This window comes from Branchiostoma lanceolatum, chromosome 10 (assembly GCF_035083965.1).
Source record: "Branchiostoma lanceolatum isolate klBraLanc5 chromosome 10, klBraLanc5.hap2, whole genome shotgun sequence".
In the NCBI taxonomy this organism is placed as follows: Eukaryota; Metazoa; Chordata; class Leptocardii; order Amphioxiformes; family Branchiostomatidae; genus Branchiostoma; species Branchiostoma lanceolatum.
This window is the reverse complement of record NC_089731.1, coordinates 12880008-12901549: the sequence shown is the minus strand read 5'-3', so window position 1 is coordinate 12901549 and position 21542 is coordinate 12880008. Positions and strand designations below refer to the sequence as shown.

Below are 21542 nucleotides of genomic sequence, written 5' to 3'. Positions count from 1 at the left end.
CTGTATCTGTATCTACATAGCCGGTATAACCGCCATTCGGTGTAACACACCAGCTTAGTGAGTAAAAAAAGTTCCTATTGTTGAGAAGAGTGTTCAGTGTTTAGCATTGAAAATAGGCAAATATTTCAGATTTCTTCATTCATTTGAATTCTTTATGAAAACCAAACTAGCAATATGGATGGGCAAAATTCAAGTCCAAGACTGAAAAGACGTGCAATTGCCTTCTTCTCTGAACCTAGGTACATTGCACCAAATCAAGTAGACTTATAAGAGTCATTCCTTATGTGCTAGAGGTATTTCATTGACTTTCTCACCTGACCTAAACCTGCTTAACCCCCACAACAAGACTTCTTATACCACCATGCTGCTGTTTCATAACACAGGGAATGTGTAGGGGTATATGTGTAGGAGATTTCTATTACAATCAAGCATATGCTTTATCATATTCCTGGTTTAATACGAAGGCTTCTGTGCACCATTCAGGAATCGTCTTCTTTTAGAAATATAATCTACATCGTATTTCAGTTCATACCTTATTCACGATAATAAAAAGACTTTCTCCCAAGTTGTAGTCAGCACAAAAAGTCATAATCACATCCAGGGAGTCTCACCTATTTTTCCAATGAACCCTGCAAGGTTAAGATTGTGATCCCCAGACCTTGTTCTTAGGTAACACCTTGATCCTGCGCAGACCTTCTGAGTGGCAGACGGTTTTCTACAGCTTTTGTGGTTGTCTCCATGAAAAATGGAGATATAGTTTTGGGTGTGTCTGTGTGTCTGTTTGTCTGTTTGTGTTTCCAGACTACTATAGTCAGCATAACTCAAGAACCTCTTGATGGATTACAATGATATTTGGTATGCAGGCAGGTGTTGTGAAGCCAAAATTCAAGGTCGATTATGGGCCCCCTGGTATGTGACCTTGGTACTGCAGCAGAAATTCCATTTTTGTATCTCTTGACCTGGACGTGCTATGGTCTTGATTTTTTGGTGGCAGATAGCATGTGGTGTAATGAAGAAGTGGTGTGGGTTTGGGCCCCCTAGCAGCTTGCTCTGGAACTGCAGGGGCGTTATTGAGAAAATCTTCTAAGGAGAATAACTGAAGAAAGGAACAACGGATTTCCATGATATTCATTTGTGTTGTTTTTTTATCACTCGCATGTTCTTACATGGCCAAACTTACAAAATCTCCAGCTCCTTCACAAAGGAACGTAATAGAAAAAAACGCAATAAGGAAAAAAATAAAAGACAGTTCATGCTAAAAGACAGGTCCTACAAGATGGAGTCTGCAACTGAGGCTAGTTCTTGGGTAACATTTTCCAGAGTAATAGAACAAGAACAACAGGAGTTCAATTTTTTTTACATCCCACAACACCCCATGCAGGGAGCTCAATAACAAGTCTATTACTTCCAGGATGACAAGATTAGTTTACTCACCGTGTCATGATTAGCTTTCAAGACTGATTTTATAAAAGGTTACTAAAGAGGATTACACCATGTGTTTGGTGAAGGTAAAAAGCAACAGCACTGGTTATGCGACATGAACTTCTGGACTTAACGTTATACAATCATGCAATTCTCAACAACTAATCAAAGCCATAAGGCCTAACTTTCAGACCCAGGCAGCTTCCTCACTAGTAAAGCAAAGCAATCATAATACAACATATCCTTCAGCTGATAAAAGAAACCTGAATCTGAGTGTTTAAGAGATTTCCTACAGTTATTATGGACAAATCCTTGGAGCTTTTCTGGTAGAATATCCTATTTCCTGAAATCTTTTATTTGGGAACGCAGTAATGCCTGCCGCCACCAGGTTACAAATACTTAAAATACACTAATGAAAGCAAGAAGTTATTTAAAAAGTTGAATATGAGTAAGAACGTATTGGTACCAATATTTACTTAGATTCTGATGCCGCCATTTATAATTTTGTGGAGAATCCGATCCTGATTGTTTTAGATGTGAAAAATAATCTTGAACCAGTGTAGCTCACTGAAGAGTTATTCTTCCACTGATCATGACAGAGAAGACAGATGTTACGTACAGTATTGTCATTGTACCAGGGAAATTCCCCTGGCTCTTTTGACAAGTACAGTCAAGAGTGGACCACAGCTTTACGTCCAGTCCTAAGGGCTGCAACACTTCCCAGCAGCGTGCATGTCGGGTGAGCGACAACAGCCGGGATTCAAACTCCCAACCACTCGGTCCAGTTGCAGAGTCGCTAACCACTGGACTATGCACGATCTACTGATGTAATGAAAAATTCCAAAATAACAAAAGAATTAAAAAGAAAAAAAATTGACTGACCAGTTCACCCCCATGGTGTTTCATGGCATATTCCAGCACACCTGCCGCAGCCTCTGGCAGGTGGAGCTTGTTGTTGATACTGTAGAAACACAAGAGAACAATGGAGGGTAAGAACATGGTATCACTAGAACTATCACAGTCATAAAGGTCGTACAAACAGGAGAATGGTTGAGTGATGGAAAGAAAAGGTTCATATTCCCTGGCCCATCTCAGGTCAAAGGTAATTAGCTGCAAGATAATCTTGATTTTTGAGGAGTATTCTCCTCGTGGAAACAGTTATGCTGCCACAAAAATGCCACTGGTCTCAACGCCATGGGCGGCCCCTTAAAATTGCAATAGTTTTGCATCAACAAGACTAGAGAAGAAATATAACAATGTCATGTATAGCATTAGTGACGAAGGTAATCCATCATATCGGCATGTAACAGAAATAAATGATAGTTTATTGTTTTGCCTGATTGGTGTTAATTGACTCTTAAAAAATCACTGCAGTTAATGGTGAACTAGCATTAATAACAAAGTTAAAGAAACCCATATATATGCTAGGGAATTTGTGCAGTCAAAGCTCTTGCCAGAAATTTAGGTCTTTAAAATCTTAAAAGCTAATTTTCTGGGCCATCTAACCAATTCCAAGAAGTTTAGAGTGTGTTAATAACTTAGATAGACTCTAGATAGACTCATTGGAGTCTATTACAGCCACATCACTCCCCCCATGCAGATACCATAAAAAGTTTAACAGTTAATCTTCAAAAGCCCCTGGATTACACCATAACTCCCTTGGGTCTTTGAGAACAAAGCCACCCAAGGAGGAAGTTTATATTATGGAGTTTTGTGTGACTAATTGCTACTGCCCTGACAGGTAGCCCCCCATGTGCTTTGAGTGTTTATCATACCTAAAAGTAACGTTTTCAACTTTCAAGCTGATGTATGCAATATAACTTGCCCGTCATGCATTGGATTTGTTTGTTACCTACAGCAGCATTGTCGGTCGTTACTAAAAAAAGGACTTTACTTGCTTTTCCGAGTGCAAAAGGGGGTTAATAACAAATTTAGTTTTGATCTTTGAGCTTGAACTGAGGAAAATCACCGCCAGCAATCCGTACAAGCTGTTAGCCTTGGTGAGGTGCCAGGGAATTGTGTTCAATTTAGATTTTGGGACAGATCCAATCCAGCTTGCACTGGGTTCCTGCCTGGCATATTGTTGTGATACAACAGGTCACTACGCATGTATATCAGGGAGGTTATAACCTCCTTGGTCTCTTTTTCTCATCTTCACAGTCTTAACCTGGCCTTCTGGGCCATCTTTGACAGTAACCTAAAGTATGATTCTTCGTTGGAGGTGCTAAGAGTACTTTCTTTGAAGAAAAATCTTTCCTTCCTCCATCCTCTAAGAGTTTGACCTAGTATTTGGCACAGAAATCGAAAAACCTTGACACAACTTTCATTTGACCCTTCGGTATGGCTGTGCAATGAATTCTACACCTGAAAACATTGTTTGGAAACTGGATACCACTATGAAATTAAAACAAAAAGTATTTTTCCATCACATCATAAATACTGTCATTCGTGTTTCTTTCACAGTAACTTTATGTTCACTGTATTCACGGTCACCTCTGTACCGTGGACATATCATCACCATGAAAAACCTGTTATAATTTTTCATCATTCCTTCACACATCCGTTCTGTGAGCCATGGTGAAGTTAAAGTTCAGTGACAATGTCCATTTTCCTTACACCGTGAAATGTTGCTACCCATCATGAAGTGAATTTACAGTAAATGAAACAGAAATAAAAGGAAAAGACACGTTGTCTCAATTTCAACCCATAAATGGTAATTAGGGCATAAATTCCCTGAAAGAGAAATATCATCCATAGCATTTTAGAGAGGCTAACATCACATTGAAGATGAAGATATGCCATAATGTTAAACAAAGGAATTTCCCTGTCTTCTTCTGATCCAGCTACTGTAGATTATGCAGTAGACAGGACAGATTATCCCCTCCACTGGGCTGTGGTAAGATAATCCCTCCCAGCTTTGTTTCATTTGTGCCCATCATTTCTGTGGTTGGACACTGTGGTTGGACGCATAGCTAATTGGGGGTTTGCTTCAACCTTATGTTTTGCAAAATACTGTAGTTGATCGCACAAACTTTACGTAGCGGGCCATTGAAAATTAGCTTGATTTGTCCCAGAGAACGAAACAACTTACAACTTTAAAATGTTTCTCTGATCACAGACAAAGTTCTCCATTGACCCACGGATCAGGTTTATAGGGGGATAAACTCCTTGATTTAACCATAAAATATTTTGTAGACACAACAAAAAAAGCCATGACCTGTCCACCCAGAGGTTGGCTATAACACTGATTGTTGGACATGGCAAGTAGCTACATACATGTACAGTAACTTTACACTAGAAATGTATAACATTGATAAACAAGCTGGTATAGGGTTCATGTATTAGCCCAATATACTGTAAATGCAGAAATGTTTGCGGTGGTTTTATGTTTGCGGTTTTCGTGGTGATCTCTTCAGCGTGAACTTAAAACCACCGCAAAAAATTGTGCCCTCCTTTAACCCCCTAGTCTACTATGGTCTCAAACTCGAACTTCAAACCACCGCAAACACTCCATTTTATCCCTATCGTGAAATCAAAACCATGCAAACTTAAATGTATTTACAGTAATGAGGAGGCAAGATTAATAGAGCTTACTTCTGAATTTGCAAATTAGTACAGATTTGTAGAAATGAACAAACTGTGCAAGTTATAATCCATTGATGATACAGTTAATCAATTAGCCATCGTACATCATTGTTCAGTCTTACAAAAGGTAGAGCAGAGTTATCTTTTACACACAACTTTCTCCTTCTTTTCCTGGAAACCTGTATTTCATAATAAGCCAGGAAAGTTTTACACAACAGGACAGTGAAAACACATTGGGGGGTAATCAAAATATTTCCTTTTCCCTTTCTCATCTTGTACATTTCTTGGCTTCACTGAAAATTATCTCAAAATCAACCAGTTTGTTGCTTTGACTTCTGCTAGTCCATTTTCCCCCATAGTCCTTTCAAATCAGACTTTGAAAACATCCAAGTCTTCCCTACCCCCTCTGATCTGCCAATGGTACAGCCCAGTATGTATCAATTTTCCCACCCAGAGGGAGAAAGCATGGAGAGGGATTATCACCATGAAGGACCCCCTGTCTTCCCGTGATCTTTGACCTCCTTCCTTCCACATAATATCCCAAGCCAGGCCACAAGAACAAAAGTGCAGGTGATCACTCTTGTATATAAATGTATCAACAGTGTAAACTTCAAAGACCTCCTTTGATCTGACAGTCTAGAAGTGTTGTGTGTTTATGTTACATCCATTTGCCAAGTTTCCTGACTTCTCAGCCTTTCTAAAAAGAGTAGTTATAAGCCCCTGGAGGATGATGGAACAGTAGGGCAGGGGACACCAGTGGGTTGTTTGTGTGCAGGTTGGTGACTAATCAGTTGGTTGCGATGCCTAAAATAACTCTCAGCCAATCATCTCTCTAACTTTTCTGCCAATGCAGGTCAGTGACCATCAGTTAGAGTTGTAATGTCTGGAAGCAGGCCACTGGAAGCAGGTAGAGTATGCTGATACTGCATGCTATTCACCCTTGTCTGCGAATCTTTAGGTTTAATGGATCTATTTATAGTGTCTGGGATGATATAGCATCACTCAAAGCTGACATGTTATGTGGGCCTTGTCCCAAGTTAAATCCAAACTGTCAAACCTTAAAAAGATCTAATTTCGAACCATATGGTTTCTCTTTACATCTGCTTGGAGATTAACAGGAGAGACCGTGTACCCACGGGTTGATTACATTGATATCTACATGTCCGCGAGTCCTAAAGAAGACTCAACTTAGTGTGATGACATGTGCAAGCAATTTATCTAGCCTGCATAAGGTGGAAGTGGTTAAAGCCTCTACAGCCCTGTTTCTGGCAACAACACTGGCCCAACGGTGGTGACGTGTTTGTAAAACCATGTTTTTGAACCTGACCCTTGAGGGATGGAGTCATGCTATGATTGACGTTTAGCGGAAGGAAGCGAAGTTGGTGGTGCCATAGCAGCTGTATCCTTCAAGCTCATGATCAACAGCTAAATATTCTGCTGTCTTTCTTTTCAGCCTGAAGGGGAATCGAGACAAACAGGAAGACGGGAAGCCAGCTATTGGTGGTGGTCAAGTGTATGCAAAGCAACTGCTTCGACCTTGCTTTGGTTGCATACACATGTAGCTTATCTCAAAGGTAAGCAAACATTAGGGAGGGATTCGTATGAAAGGTGCGGTTTGAGGCCAAGAATCATTTCCACATGCCACCTGCTTCCTTGAGAAAGGTCTAAGAACGCAGACATGGCTGAGATTGGCAGGAAGACATCTTACTTCCTCCTTCTGGCACTCGTGTGTCTTGAAGTGCAGCCTGCCTTCAGTGACTCGCTGACTGACAGGGACAGGGCCAGGACAGCAGGGACGGACCAGAACCAGGACACACTCAGGTACAAGGTCGTTAACAGCGATGATGTCACGTTCCCCTCGGCCAATGAGAATACTGGGACAGGAAGTTGGCAGAGGGAGGGTACCGATGGCCTACTTTTCGAGAACAAAGATGGCGAAGTAAGAAATGGCGATAGCTCTGCCATGGAAGATGTAAGAAGAGACGTAAAACATGTTCCAGCGAGCGCTATGCCAGAAACGCAGGCTGTGCCAGAGAATGGGGAGCCAACAGTGTATGCTTATCAGGACGATTCTTCTGCCAAACTAGCCAACCTGCATCATTCCGGGGAACTAGCCGATGACCCAGAGAGCCACAGAAGCATGGCAATAAAGGAACAGCATTGTCGATGCCCGGCGTCAGGTCATTTCCAGAGCAACGTTTACGCCATCAATGAAAGGCTGCTAAGCGAGATCATCAGGAATAACGAGAACAGACTGAGAAAGCTCGTCAGGAAACAGAAAGCGCATAAACGGGAGTACGAGGAAAGGCTGGAGCAACTGCTGGAACGGGCCAAAAGAAACGTTCGTCTCCATGGCAACGGTTTATCAGGACGGGACGACAGAAGGGGAGGCCGGCGGAAGAGTCCATCGCAAGAGAGGGAGGACAATGAGATCAACCTCATCGGGCCTGGCACGTTGTTCGAGGAAATTATGCTAATGAAGCCAGGTGAGGATTTATGTTCCTTTTTCATTTCATTCAGCGTCCAAATTTATCTCAGTTAAGGAGGAAATCTCTTCCTTGTGTAAACTGCATTCCAATCATTAACCTGATAAAAAAAGGACATTATATGTCCTTGGATAAAGTAACAATTATTTGCCTGTCTGGTACCATTTGCACCTTGAACTAACCTTGATGTTAGGATCCCATCGAACCAATTCTACTCTCGAACCCCCCTGAAGTTTATTTTCATATCAGCTTGTTAGCATGGCTTAACTAATAGAGGGAAACAGGATTTTTAATCCCACCATGTCTCCTTCACTTAGCGATGAATTCATAACAAGTTTGTTTGAAAGGCTGGATATCCCTGCCAGGGATGCTTACTCATCTATTCATCAACACCACATTCTTCTTTGTATGCCTTGGGGGGGAAGTCAAGTGCAAAAAAATGCCATCACTCAAAACTATGAGGGTCTGCATAAGGGTTCCAGACAAAATATTTTTTTTTTGCTCAAACTCATTGTAAGAGCTTGTTTTATCACGAAATTCAGAACCCCCTACGTATTACGCTAGAAAAAAAAGAATTACGTGCATAAGACGCCTTTCCCTACAAATTACGGTTAATCAAAATAGGCTACCTACGCCTTACTGAAAAGAGCATGCAGACCCTCAACTATGCTCAACTCAACTATATTGAACAGCTGCATTTCTTAAATGCAATAACGTCTAAAGATTCATCCCCATGGGTATTTACAACCAAATGAATATATTATAATCCAGCAAAATTTATTAGTTGGTCTGCCCAAATTCAATTTCCATGCTGCAAATGGTTTCAACAAATATTCAACACAATTTTATTCATACCTTTCCTTGTCAACTTCATTCACTATTAGGCATTTATTGTTGCTGTTGAATAATGAAAACGAATGGAGCAAAAGAAACCTAACAGCCAAGATTGGTGGCATCCTCCAATACAGCACATGTCGGATAGGTAGAGCCCCACGCATGCATATGTATGTCTGTGGTCTATGGCAGACATATTCAGTCTCCCTTGAATTAAGGGGATTACACTCCAGTGACCCCCCGGGGGGAGGAGTCAGGTATGAGCGAGGGGAACAGTTGGGCCCAGCCCGAGCCCGTTTGTGTGCCATTGTGAGAACTGTCCCCGTGACAAATTACCCGTTTCACCCGCTCCGACTTCCCTCAAAAACTTCGCTCAATTCCAACGTCTTTTCTGGACTGTGCCCAAGTTTTTACGCACCTCACAAAAATCACCATGCCGTTTGGTCATAAATTCTTGCACTTTTTAGGCCTGAATATCACACTGCACCTGCTAATGTTGGAGCTACAAGCGGAGGAAAACCGTTACCAAGTCTCCACGCAACAGAAAATGCTCAACATGCACGACGATAAGATTCTCCAACTCAGCATCAGAAACAGGTAAGTGTCCTTCAAGTACACGGCAAGGCATACATGTAGTAATGGGGTTTGTGACTCTTAGTCTCTTTTATACCGACTTTCTTCTATGGCTACTGAATTCCCATTGGCTAGAACCACACACCAAGACGATAATTGGCAACGAGGGTCGTATTTAAAACAAAAGTTGACCTACAAGTGTCATGATCAGTGGACTTGGTTTTACATGTACATGTAGGTATATGGTATCCATATGGAGAGCCTGGTAAGGGAGACAGCCATTGTAAACTATTTGTCCCAACACCATGTAGCAGCTCTCTTTTGTGAGGAAAAGAATGATACACACAACTAGCATGCATTTAAAACACACATTATGTCTCTTTTTTTGTTGTTGGTGTGTATTTTCATACCCAGGTAAGTGTTTTCCTTCTTTTCGAACTTTGGATGCCCTATTTTATAGCTTTTCCAGTTTCCATTGTAAAAGTTACAGTACTACTTTTTCTAATTCAAAGCTGACAGAATAAAATGGATAGCTATAGGGAGCATACCACCAATAATTTATTCATTTTCTGTTGAAAGTCTGTAATGTAAAAAAAAAAGATTGGGCTGGCTAAAAGTTATACTTGCTAAATATTCCCTATATCAGATATAAGATTATTGATCTTCACTCTACCTTTATTACTTTATAAAAGCACACAAATTCTGTCAAGATGACATAATTTTGATTTCTTTAGACTTTATTATGCATTGAGTTTGACCTGTATAGTTGAACTTATCGTGCAGATAGAAATTCAAGAGAAATGCTTCCACGTACCAGTGGGAAAATGAATCGCAGGCACTACCGCAAAACTCAGCAGAGCAGTGGGGAAGGGCACTCCCACTTACTTCTGTAATCTGACAAAGAACAGAAAGTGACAGACTAGAACTAGAGAGTGAGGGTGGTCTTGTTCTTTGATGAAAAGTTAACCTCCATAGCAGGCTTTTAGCTCTGAAATATTGGTTTAATTTACTAATAAGCTAACCCAGACGAATGGAATAACTCCTTTCAAGTTTTCCTTCATATCTTTGAAGACTACAAATGTTGCTACTATATATAGCTATACTGGAACATTCTATGGAAAAGACTTTGAAGTTCAGACTGCACTTTTCCAAGTTAACACAGTTGGTCATTACAGCATGAAGAACAATAGGGGCCTGCAAGGTCCTGCATTACCCCATGTCTTCATTTGTGACATGGCATAACATTGGAGAAAAAGGATGAGGCATACAGCTATGGGACTCATAATCTCATAAAAAATATCTGTTCTCATCCGCACCCCTTCTACTACAATTCCTGTGACAAAGCTCATATGACCACTTCTGACTACTGTAATTCACTTTATCTTCACGGTAGCAAACTTTCACGTGTAAGGAAAATGGACATTTTCACTGAACTTTGACTTAACGGAATAATAACAACAGTTTTTTTCACTGTGATGATAAGTTCACGGTACAGATCAGAGGTGACCGTGAAAACAGTGAACATAAAGTTACAGTGAAAGGAACAAGAATTACAGTAACGTCCATCTATTTTCTTGAAGAATCTGGAAACAACAGCCATTTATCCTTTAATTACTATGGTCTGTTCTTCCGCTCTACCTAAACCACAAAGATAACCTCCTCTCATCACCTGTGAGGAAAGGATTTCTGGCTTACAGTTAAATCTTGGTGGACTCTTAAGTGATGACATCCTGGCTTACCAACAGATAGGAATCATCTGTTTATACCTTTAAGCAACTTTGCCAATTGCGTCTTCTTAACTACAAAAAAAAAGTCTCTTTGATCAGACAATGACATGGCTTCCAGGCATGTAAGATATTCAAATTCAACCATAATCGTATTTATTTATTTATGATTTTATCTATTTCAAAGCAGCATCTTGAAGATTAATTATACAATGTCATGTACTTACATTAATGCATACCTGCCCTCACAACATCAAGGGTTTTATGTTCTACTTTGTAAGACAGGCAAAGTCAGACTAAGGACAAAGACATTATCCAGAAGTCCACCTTGACTATGATTTAGGCATATGACACCACACAGCTCAAGTTTAAGTGCAGCACATGAAAGAAAACCTTATCCAGTATCTAAACATTCAAGCTTTCAGATAATATTGGTCATCCCCTCTTTGTTGTCACTCAACACCGTACAAAAGTTGACACCTCAATTCTTCTTACTCCACAAAACAAGAGTCTACCAGCTATAACCACAGACAGCCCTCAGTTGAGCAGGCATGTACTGCCACCTAGCTTCTAAATGAAGAATTACAGCAAGATCAATATACAACATTCTACTTCAGGTTCATGGTGGTAGGAGTGGGCACTGGCTGTAATATGTCACTGGCTCTGCCACCTTGAATCATAGATTTTGACAAGGTTACTACGAGCATTTAACTTTCCTATCACTGATGTAAAATATTTTTTTTCTTAACTTGCTTACTGGATTTATAACTTTAGTACATTGTTTCTTCCTGACAACTGACTGGTCCCCTGCTGTTAAGCATTCAAAACTGTGTGGCTCAAGGGCTATCAAATATCTATAATTCATTTATTTTATCAAAACAGAGATACACACAACTCTATACACAGAACCAGTGCAATGGCCTAGTTGGTAGAGTGTTTGCCTTGCACACAGTAGGTCGTGAGTTCAATCCCTGGCCGAGTCATACCAAAGACTTTAACAATGGTACATACTGCTTTCTCTGCTTAGCACTCCACAGTCGGGAAAGAGTATGGAAGTTCAACACACATCACTACCAGTGGACTAGCTCTCTGCTGTAGTGATTGCACAAAGTTGTGTGGCCTAAGTGCCACCCTATGCACCATCTGGTGTGGGAAGGACTTTAACTTTACTTATACACAGAAAGATGTGGGAAGGATTTAACTAACTATTAAACATCTATTTATCTTCCCTCTGCTGTTCAGTCAGCAGGGTATCATCATGAGTAAACAGATCCGTGCCATGAAGATGCTGCAGGACAGGGCCAACCAGATGGAGCAGGAGCTACAGAACATGAACAAAATGGTGAAGGGGGCCGAGAAACTGGATGAGGAGCTGGATGACTACAAAGTGGTAATGTCTTATGCCTTATGTTTCCAGAGTCCTCTTACTGGCTCATTTAAAAAAAGTTATTTTTGTTTGATTGATTGATTGATTGGATGATTGATTGATTGATCAATTGATTGATTGATTGATTTGGAAAGACAACATCCAGGTAATTCATGGGTGAGCTTTGATAAGTTTTTGGCTTAAGGATTAGCTGTACAATGAGGGCAGAAGTGGTCAACTCAGTGATTAACTTAAGATCCAAAGTGGGAGCCAGGAATTCTACTGGTCATTTCATGTACCGCAATGCCCCCTATCAATCATTAAAGAAACTGCATCTGCAATAACAATGCCATATGCTTCCTTGTCAAAACTATAGGTCAACAAATATAAAGAAGTAAAGGCAAACCTAGATGTCCAACTGTTCCAAATTAGTGCAATGTACTGGCATGGGCCCGAGTACTGCTGCCACCTATCAGTTAATTTCTGTACTGCAAGGTCCTTTCCAGCAGGTGCTACTTTTTTTATACCTTTACCAACTCAACCAACACTCCAAGAAGCAGTAATTTTCAGAAAACATTGTAAATGTTTTAGATGTCATGGTGTAATTTTCTTTCTTGAATGATTTTAACCTTTAGCACGCTGAAATAGCCGTTTGGCACCCAATTGTCCATTGGTTACAGAGTTAGGCAGCAGGGAGAAGGTTAATGTGTTTTCTTAAAATTGTTTTGATCGTTGCTCTAGATCCTGGGTAAACTGCAGTTACAGGTGGAACAGAAGTCACTCTTTATCAACCACTACACAGGCAAGATCTCACGGTTACAGAACAGACTGGAGACCATGACACGGGATTACTCCATAAGATATCACGGTAAGTCAAATGACCATTAGCCTGTGTGACAAAAACTCTGCTGTCCGTGGCTATAATGGGCCCTCTCCTCTGTCTAGGGGATCCCGTCATCAACTTTAAGCACAATTCAATCAGGCTAAATGACCATCAATCATCAAGGGGTTCAGTAAAGGCAAGTACAGTGGCAGTAAGGGCAAGTACAATGACAGTTATAAGGGCATGTAGAGTAACAGTAAGGGCAAGTACAGTGGCAGTAAGGGCATGTGCAGTTGCAGTAAGGGTAAGTACAGTGGCACTAAGGGCAAGTACAGTGGCAGTAAGGGGCAAGTACAGTGGCAGTAAGGGCAAGTACAGTGGCAGTAAGGGCAAGTACAGTGGCAGTAAGGGCAAGTACAGTGGTAGTAAGGGCAAGTACAGTGGTAGTTAGGACAAGTAAAGTGGCAGTAAGGGCAAGTACAGTAACAGTAAGGGCAAGTACACTGGCGATAAGGGCAAGTAAAGTGGCAGTAAGGGCAAGTACAGTGGCAGTAAGGGCAAGTACAGTGGCAGTAAGGGCAAGTACAGTGGCAGTAAGGGCAAGTACAGTGGTAGTAAGGGCAAGTACAACTTGGTAGTTAGGGCAAGTAAAGTGGCAGTAAGGGCAAGTACAGTAGCAGTAAGGTTAAGTACACTGGCGGTGAGGGCAAGTAAAGTGGCAGTAAGGGCAAGTACAGTGACAGTAAGGGTAAGTACAGTAGTGGTAGTAAGGGCAAGTACACTGTGGTAACAGCATGGGAAAGTTCAGACCTTGGGTGATAGCCCTGTTTGTCTTTTTCTAATAAGGTTTTCTACTCATTTTCTACTGTTTGACGTTAGATGTACTTTGTTAACAATCTCCCTACAAGAGGTAGTACGTGTTTGTTAATCCTTGCAACACATGTTATTGGCTACTGTTACAGTAGAAATCCCTACTACTCCCTACTACTAGTGCCAGGGGTGAATCCATGCATCAAATATTTATTGGTCACTTCCACTGCGATCACTGTGTCATTGCTTTGTTAGACTATGCAGGGAGAGTGTTCATTTGACAATACCTTCTCAAGGTGTCAAACGCATACTCGTCTGTCAACGTAAGATATCCTGGAGTTTCCAAACACATACATGTACTTGTCTGTCAATCTAAGATATCCCAGAGTTGATGGAGTTCACCTGCTTGGCCCTGATGTTCAGGTTCAAGTATCAAAGGCTCCGAAACAGCTGGAGAAGTGTATCACTGACAGACGTACAGACAAATCTACCCCTGTTATGTGGATTTACAGTCTGCGAACCTCTGGCAATTTGACAACACAAACAGACCATTAGGAAAAATGCTGCCTCCTAAAACTAAGAACCCCAAGAGAGGTATCATTTGAAGCTAGTGTTGTGCACGAAGGAATCAAGATGTCACCACCTTTAACTTTTAAAAGTTCCTGTTTGTGGACTCAGGCACCAAAGGGAAGTTATCTAAAGTGTGGAACAGGAAGGATCTCTGTGTTTGGTACCCTGGGTTCCAGACTGTTTATCGGGCCTTTTAGCCGGTTCCCTTTAGGCGGTACCTTGCAGTCAGTTCCTTCGGGGGCACAGAGACCCCAGCCCGCCGAACTCTAATTAGTGCACCGGGGGATTTCTAGCCAGGGAGTTGACCGGCCGGTTCACTCCCACGGGCTCAACTCCCCGGAGCGTTGATTAAGGCCGGGCGGGCGGACTGTTCTCTGGCCACCGTAGGAAATCGCTAGCGACCCGGTACTAGTCTGGCGCCCAGGGTATGTGTTTGGGGGCTGGTATGCTCAACAGGGACTTGTGGAGACAATGTCGTCACCTCTCAGATGATGAACTGAACTGAAACTGATTACTTACCTACCGTTTGGCAAAATGAATGATTCAATATGTTAATGCCATCTGAAACCTGGCTTTATTAAATGATAGTCTGTAAATGTCCTTGTAAAAAAGTTAGGTTGTTTTCTGCTAGATAGTTTTCTGCTAGTGAAGTTTGTAGACCGACCTTGTATAATTTCCGCTACCAAAAGAAATAAGGGTGTCGTTAATGTAGATTAGTTTGTGCAGGGTTTTTTCTCCAACTCCAAGCAATCTTCCCCTTCTTCTCTAATACTAGTAGTAAAGAATATTTAGTAGGATGGGTTAGGTTTAAATTTTTGTAGGTGTGAAACAGTAAAAAATGTTCTTGTCATCGCTGTAGATTGGAATACCATGGACTCACTGCAAGGTGTCACTAGTACCCACCCACTACCACTACCTGTCTACTGATACTTAGACAGGTCAACAAACTGTCATCATGGTTCACAGAGGAGAAGGTAGGGTGTGGGGGATATCAGCAACTTGATATAATCAAAACACAACCTTCTCAACTGACCCAATTTCCTGCAGTTGCATCAAACTGTCCAATGTGTCCTAAGCCTTTCCATACGAACCATGTACTGGTGTTCTATGGATAAGAATTCAACGGACAATAGAAACTGCTGTGGTGGTGTTGTAGTTTCTGCTATGAGGGAAGGACTGGCGGCCTAACAGTTAAAGTAATTGTCCAAGCCACCAGCACCACCTATCAGATCTGATACAAATTGCAGGACCTTCAGAGACCTGTCCCAATCGCTTGTGAGGCATCCCCAGCTAACCGGAACCAGAGCTATCTTCTTCGGGATGCCTGAAATTATATGCTGTTCAAGTTCAAAGAAATACCAACTAGTATTGCTGAAACTAGCACCGAACGAAGTATTTGTAGAAAAGCCACTTTGGGCGGAAATTCTTGGGAAGCCTTGTTTGCTACTCAGTGAGTGGCGTGTCAATCTCCATAGCTAACACCACACAGCAGTGTTGAGTATAGAGTTACTAGGGTTTGCTAATGACAACTGACAGTTGGGGTATAGTGGTGACCCCTAGACCTTCAGCTCTGTCCCTTGAGGCCTACACTGGACATACTATATGCACCAGGTTCAACCTTTCCGATGGTTAGAGGCTAAACAGCCCGAAGCAGGCAGGTCACGAGTCAGTTCCTCCCGACATGTGGTTTTCGCTACCCCGTTCTTGCCCGTAATGTACCGTTGCGACACAGTAAATTTACCTCAAGGTTCTACCCTTTCAGGTCGGCCACACATTGTGTGTTTTTTGGTCGCCTTGGCTATGAAGCCACCGACGACAAGCAAATGTGGTACGTTTGCTAGGTGTTGGATGTTAGGATACGTAACAAAAAGAAAGTAGAGGCCCTCGAGGAAGGATCTAATTTTGAAATAGGACATCTTCCTTGAGTGAAGGGAGCGTTGGTTGTGGTGCATGTGACAATGTTTATGAGCCAATACTTCAAAAGGGAATGCAGGTTAATTTGACCAAAACTTTACATCTGTATATGTCCTACACGTATGTACGTTTCCTAGGTGTTGGATGCGCAACGAATGAAAGTAGAGGCTCTCGACGAAGGATTTAATTCTTATTATACGACATCTTCCTTCAAGCAAGGAGGTTTTATATATCTAAATATAAAACCTCCTTGCTTAGAATAAAACCTCCTTGGTGTGATGCATGTGACAATGTTTATGAGCCAATACTTAAAAAGGGACCGCAGGTTAATTTGACCAAGGCGAGTGTGATGAAGGAAACAAAAATGCAGAATGAAGCCTGGACAAGTAAACACGGACTCGAATGTTGATCATTTGTCACGGTTGAAACATAGCCCTTCTGGACGGCCCGACTCTGATGAGATAGTAATGATATCATTGAGTAAATAAAGACACATGTCAGAAGAAAAATACCGCCCTAAGCCCGGAGTCAACAAAGGTCACGTAAGGTCCAGAGGGACGAAAAGATGATGGGTTGAGAAAAACAAAAGTCAACAAAACATTTTGGACAGTACGCAATGGGCTCCTGAAAAGTATCTTTTAGGAAAAGAACATACATCTTTAGGGTCATGTACATGTGTATTTCTAGAAGACCTCATCTATAGACCTAATATCAAGTATTTATAGAAAAATTTATTTTGAAAGTCTGGTATTTATAGATGATCATATGAACTCATTTAAAGCTGGTCAAATGAACTAATTTAAAGCTAGGGTAAGGTGTTTCCCATTTTGAGGGTCTGCTATTTCTAGCATGAAGAACTAATTCTATTAAAGGATCATAAAGCCTACGGGACCAATAAAAACTACGGGGTGTTCCGTTTGGATAAAGGTTCCTGAACTTTTGTAGTTTCACAGTTCGTCAATACCATTATTTTTTCCTGTTCCCATCTCACAGATCGTGTAACGGACTGCATGTCGCTCTACTCGCGGGGGTACACGACTACTCACGTCTACACGGTACCTGCGTATCAGGACACCTTCATCAAGATTCCCCCATCGCAGGTAAACAGCTCTATAGTTGTCTATTTCATTTCCGTTACAATATGAAGTGGTTAAACAGACATTGTTGCAAACAATGCAGGAATCAGCAGGATGTATGAGTAGAGTAGAGTAGAGTAGAGTAGAGTAGAGTAGAGTAGAGTAGAGTAGAGTAGGGTAGAGAAGAGTAGAGTAGAGTAGAGTAGAGTAGAGTAGAGTAGAGTAGAGTAGAGCAGAGTAGAGTAGAGTAGAGTAGAGTAGAGTAGAGTAGAGTAGAGTAGAGTAGAGTAGATGTGCTTCATTGATGTTTATGTCTTGAAGTTCAAAGTTGAACGTTCCACTTGCCGTAGTTATATTGTGACATGACTGAAGGAGGAGGCTGGACCATCATCCAGCGGCAGTTTGATGATGTACTTCATTGATTCTTATGTCTTGAAGTTCAAAGTTCAACGTTCCACTTGCCGTAGTTGTATTGTGACATGACTGAAGGAGGAGGCTGGACCGTCATCCAGCGGCGGTTTGACGGGTCCGTCCTCTTCAACCGCACCTGGGAGGACTACCGAGACGGCTTCGGCACGTGGGAGGGAGAGTTCTACCTCGGAAACGAGAAGATCTACAAGCTTACAAATATGGTAAGACACACGCTTCAGCTGTCTAGTGGAGCGTTTCAGTCAGTTGGACAGTTGTGACAATGTCACGACAGGCTATGGGTCAATCCACAGAATTCTACGTCGGCAACGAGAAAATCCACAAGCTGACAAATATGGTAAGACAGACTCTTCAGCGGTCTAGTGGAGCGTTTCAGTCAGTTGGACAGTTGTGGCAATGTCACGACAGGCTATGGGTTACTGCACAGAATTCTACGTCGGCAACGAGAAAATCCACAAGCTGACAAATATGGTAAGATACTCTCTTCAGCGGTCTAGTGGAGCGTTTCAGTCAGAAGGACAGCTGTGGCGTTATAAGCAATGTCACGGTGTGCTATGGGTCAATCCACATTTCCAAAGCCTTGGTGGTATACAGTATCTATTTTACACGATAAAACTTAGCTTTGCCGTAACAAGCGACGTTGCAGGTCTGCTATTTTTCCCCTTTGATTCTGAGACTAGTTTTTTTTTTTTTAATTTAGATGAAGGTTAGACATCTAGGTAATAAGATATGCCAAAGACAATTACTCAAGCAACTGGATACGATTGTGAAAAAGTCAGACGTTTCGGACAGCTGACCATAGTTTTTTTTTAAATTTCTGTACATTTCAACAGCTGCAGTTGGGCAACTGTGTTGCATTTTTCAAATATGAAATATGAATATTCTGGTCATTTTTTCCTTTAGAATAAGTACATGATACGCTTTGTGGTGACGGACTGGAAAGGGGATGTCCGCTGGGCAGAGTACGACGAGTTCCGGATCGAAAACGAAGACACCAACTACCGAGCTCACGTGGGGGTAGTGTCGAGTGATCACGAACATGGAGGTAGGAAACTCTTATTTTGAATTACATTTATCCTTTATCTCATTGTCTATGATATTTGAATGTGCAATAAATAGGTAATAATCATATGTAGTATGGCTGTTCAATATGTGTGTGATCATGAACATAGCGGTAGGAAACTCTTATTTTGAACTACATTTATATCCTTTATATCTAATTGTCTATAACATTTGAATGTGCAATAATAAGTAATTTTCATATGTAGCATAGCTATTCAACAGACATAGCCAGATACCACTGCCACCATAGGTCGTACAAAATGTGATGCAAAATGCCACGATTAACATTGCGGGTTACACTACTATTTTTGTATGTAGAAATTTAATACATCATCATCTGTCTTTTGAATGTTTGTCCAATGAATATGTAACGTTATACATAATGATAATAATGATGTGCTTTAAGGACAATTCATCATGGACGGTGCGCAGTTCTCAACCGTTGACAAAGACAACGACTCCTACGAGGACGGCAACTGTGCAAAAGAGATGGCCAGCGCCGGGTGGTTCTCCAACTGCGGCATCTCCTGCAACTGGAACGGGCGGTACTACAAAACTGTTACCGGCCAGTACGAGATCACTGGCGCCGCGGACGGGATGTGGTGGTGGAATTGGCACGGAGTGTCGTACTCCCTCAAGGCCATCACCGTGAAAATACGCCGGGTGGACTTTTGACGGCCGACATAACAGAAGTACATTGGGATGATATATTTTCAGTATATACTGTTCGCGCCTTTGTTAGTACCCCAGTTGCGGAGATACACGTTATAGTGTGTTGGTTTTTGGTGATTCCAAAGAATTCAGATAATAAGAGAGCTTTTTTTTCTAAGTTTCAGGAAGAAGCCCTCAGTTTGATGATATGGAAAGATTTAAAATACGCGAAAAGTGGGTTGATGACGAAATAAGTTGTATTCAGGTTAGTTTACATAGATATGATGAGTCACTATCTATTTCAATACTATTCGCACTATAAAACGGCGCCTCATAAATACATTTGTCTGATAACCAGAAAAATGTACCTTTTGACACATATGGTTTAACTATTACCTCCAGAGATGGCAATTTATGCACTGTATATTTTAGGCTAGTGGTACGTTAAAAGCCCTTCAAAGCTCTGGGTAACTTTAACAAGTATTATGGTGAGAAAACTAACATCGATGGAGTTGTAGATATCGAGTCTTTATCGAAGTTTATTATATCCATTTTATACCCCGATCAAAGAACATGTATCTTATAACTTTAGAGCAAAGTATGACAAATGAAGGATCATTTGTATCTGTGATTTTACTCATACATGTATTAATACATACCAAATATATTACTATGCGTGTATACGGCACGAAAATCGGTAGCAGATTTTTCACAGTAAAACTTTCCTGTTCACCTGTTCATTGCCTGTCTTCACTGATAGTATGTTGTGTAAGCAGAAAGGTTTAAAGTTCTGACACGTCGTCCCCAATCTGCCAGCCACCTTGTCCTTCTTTCGTAGCTCTTTCACTGGTGTTTAGAAACAGTTTAACAAATTAAGACTAAACAGAAAGTGATTTGATGACAGACCGCACTAGACAACTTCGAACCCTACAGATAATTCTATTCGGAGAAGTAGGCAACATCCAGACGAAAGTAAGAAAAATGAAAATAACAAAAGAAGTTGAAATTAAAGGATGAAGAGTTATCCATCTGTCTGCCCCAACATAAAACAACCGCGAAGATTTCTGCATTTACAGTATCTTAGGTTACTTTGTCATGTGACGTATTTCATCTGCCAGACAAACCACACTATTGGCATGGTATCAAACTTCGAGACTCTATGGCCGCATTGTTCTTCCTTGTAACGCTAGGTGCCGCTTACATCCTATGTATAGCTCTTGGGACCTTTCGATTGACAAGTGGCCTCTCATCGGCGACAACTGGAAAGCACAAACACCTCCAAAGTTGACTTTTGTCATAAGGCCATGTTGATTTGATGGATGACATCCTCTGGGGACCGCAAAACTGATGCGAACGTGTGAATGAAAAAAAAAAAGGTTTTGCAAAAAAAAAAAGTTGCTTTCATTATGAGATCTACGTGGTCAGGAAGGATGAACAAAACACTCATATGTCATCCATAAAATCAAATCAACATGGCCTAAATGCGAAAAAATGAAAGGTGCTATTTTGCACCGGCAGCACACCACCATGTCTTCAAGCCCTGTCACTGACACATGAGTCACACATCGCCAAATGCAGGGTCAAGTGTTTCCACCAGTCACAATATTGAACCAATTAAAATTACTCTGTGTCTTCTGAGAATTTCGTCTGTTTACTTTCCTTGACAGGCTTTAGCAGACAGAGTGGCCCTGATCGGGACAATAGAGAAAGGCGACATTTCTGACACACCGAGCAAATGACCCGCCGGGACCGCGCGATCTGGATCTCCGACGGGACACGTCAACTGGTGGGCGGACGTTCTCTCCCAGACACCTGTTTCCATTACGTCTTTCTCGTAAACAGGTCCGATCTTCAAGTCCCGAAAATTCTACCGGGGAGGCGACTGCGTTGCGACCGCCCTGCGAGGGAGCGATTTGACAGGGCGCCCAACGAACTTCATAGAAACGCTCTGTCTGCTTTGCCGTCTTTTTAGTCATATTTTCATATTTTGCACGATATTCAAATCATTCCAATTAAATCACGAAGTCAAGGGTTACACAAATCCAATTTAGGTCGCACTGCTACTCGCAGCGAGGACGAAGCACGATCGCCGGCGACCTCGCTACGACGGAGAGATTCGACAGAGCTTTACACTTTGAGTGTTTTCCTGTCTTTTCAGTCATATCTTTACATTTTGCACGATATTCCAATTATGAAGGCAATGGTTACACAAATCCA

The 21542-nt window shown here is 41.5% G+C and overlaps 2 protein-coding genes across 3 annotated transcripts in view; one reads left to right on the top strand and one right to left on the bottom strand.

The window, feature by feature from the left end:
* LOC136442970 (serine/threonine-protein kinase mTOR-like) overlaps nucleotides 1-21542 on the bottom strand; it is a 146951-nt gene that overhangs the window by 28996 nt on the left and 96413 nt on the right. Inside the window, exon 27 of the mRNA XM_066440014.1 lies at nucleotides 2305-2383. Coding sequence (XP_066296111.1) covers nucleotides 2305-2383 — 79 coding nt within the window. The remainder of the gene's footprint in view (nucleotides 1-2304; nucleotides 2384-21542) is intronic.
* On the top strand, nucleotides 6481-19921 carry LOC136443540 (angiopoietin-2-like). 2 transcript variants are annotated; one of them, XM_066440818.1, is made up of 8 exons: nucleotides 6481-7493; nucleotides 8795-8924; nucleotides 11867-12014; nucleotides 12732-12858; nucleotides 17101-17207; nucleotides 17651-17815; nucleotides 18516-18657; nucleotides 19081-19921. In XM_066440818.1, the coding sequence occupies exons 1-8, from the start codon at nucleotides 6686-6688 to the stop codon at nucleotides 19347-19349; spliced, it is 1896 nt and encodes a 631-aa protein (XP_066296915.1). In that variant the 5' UTR covers nucleotides 6481-6685; the 3' UTR covers nucleotides 19350-19921. The 2 variants fall into 2 exon arrangements, with proteins under 2 accessions (XP_066296915.1, XP_066296916.1); XM_066440819.1 differs by lacking the exon at nucleotides 17651-17815.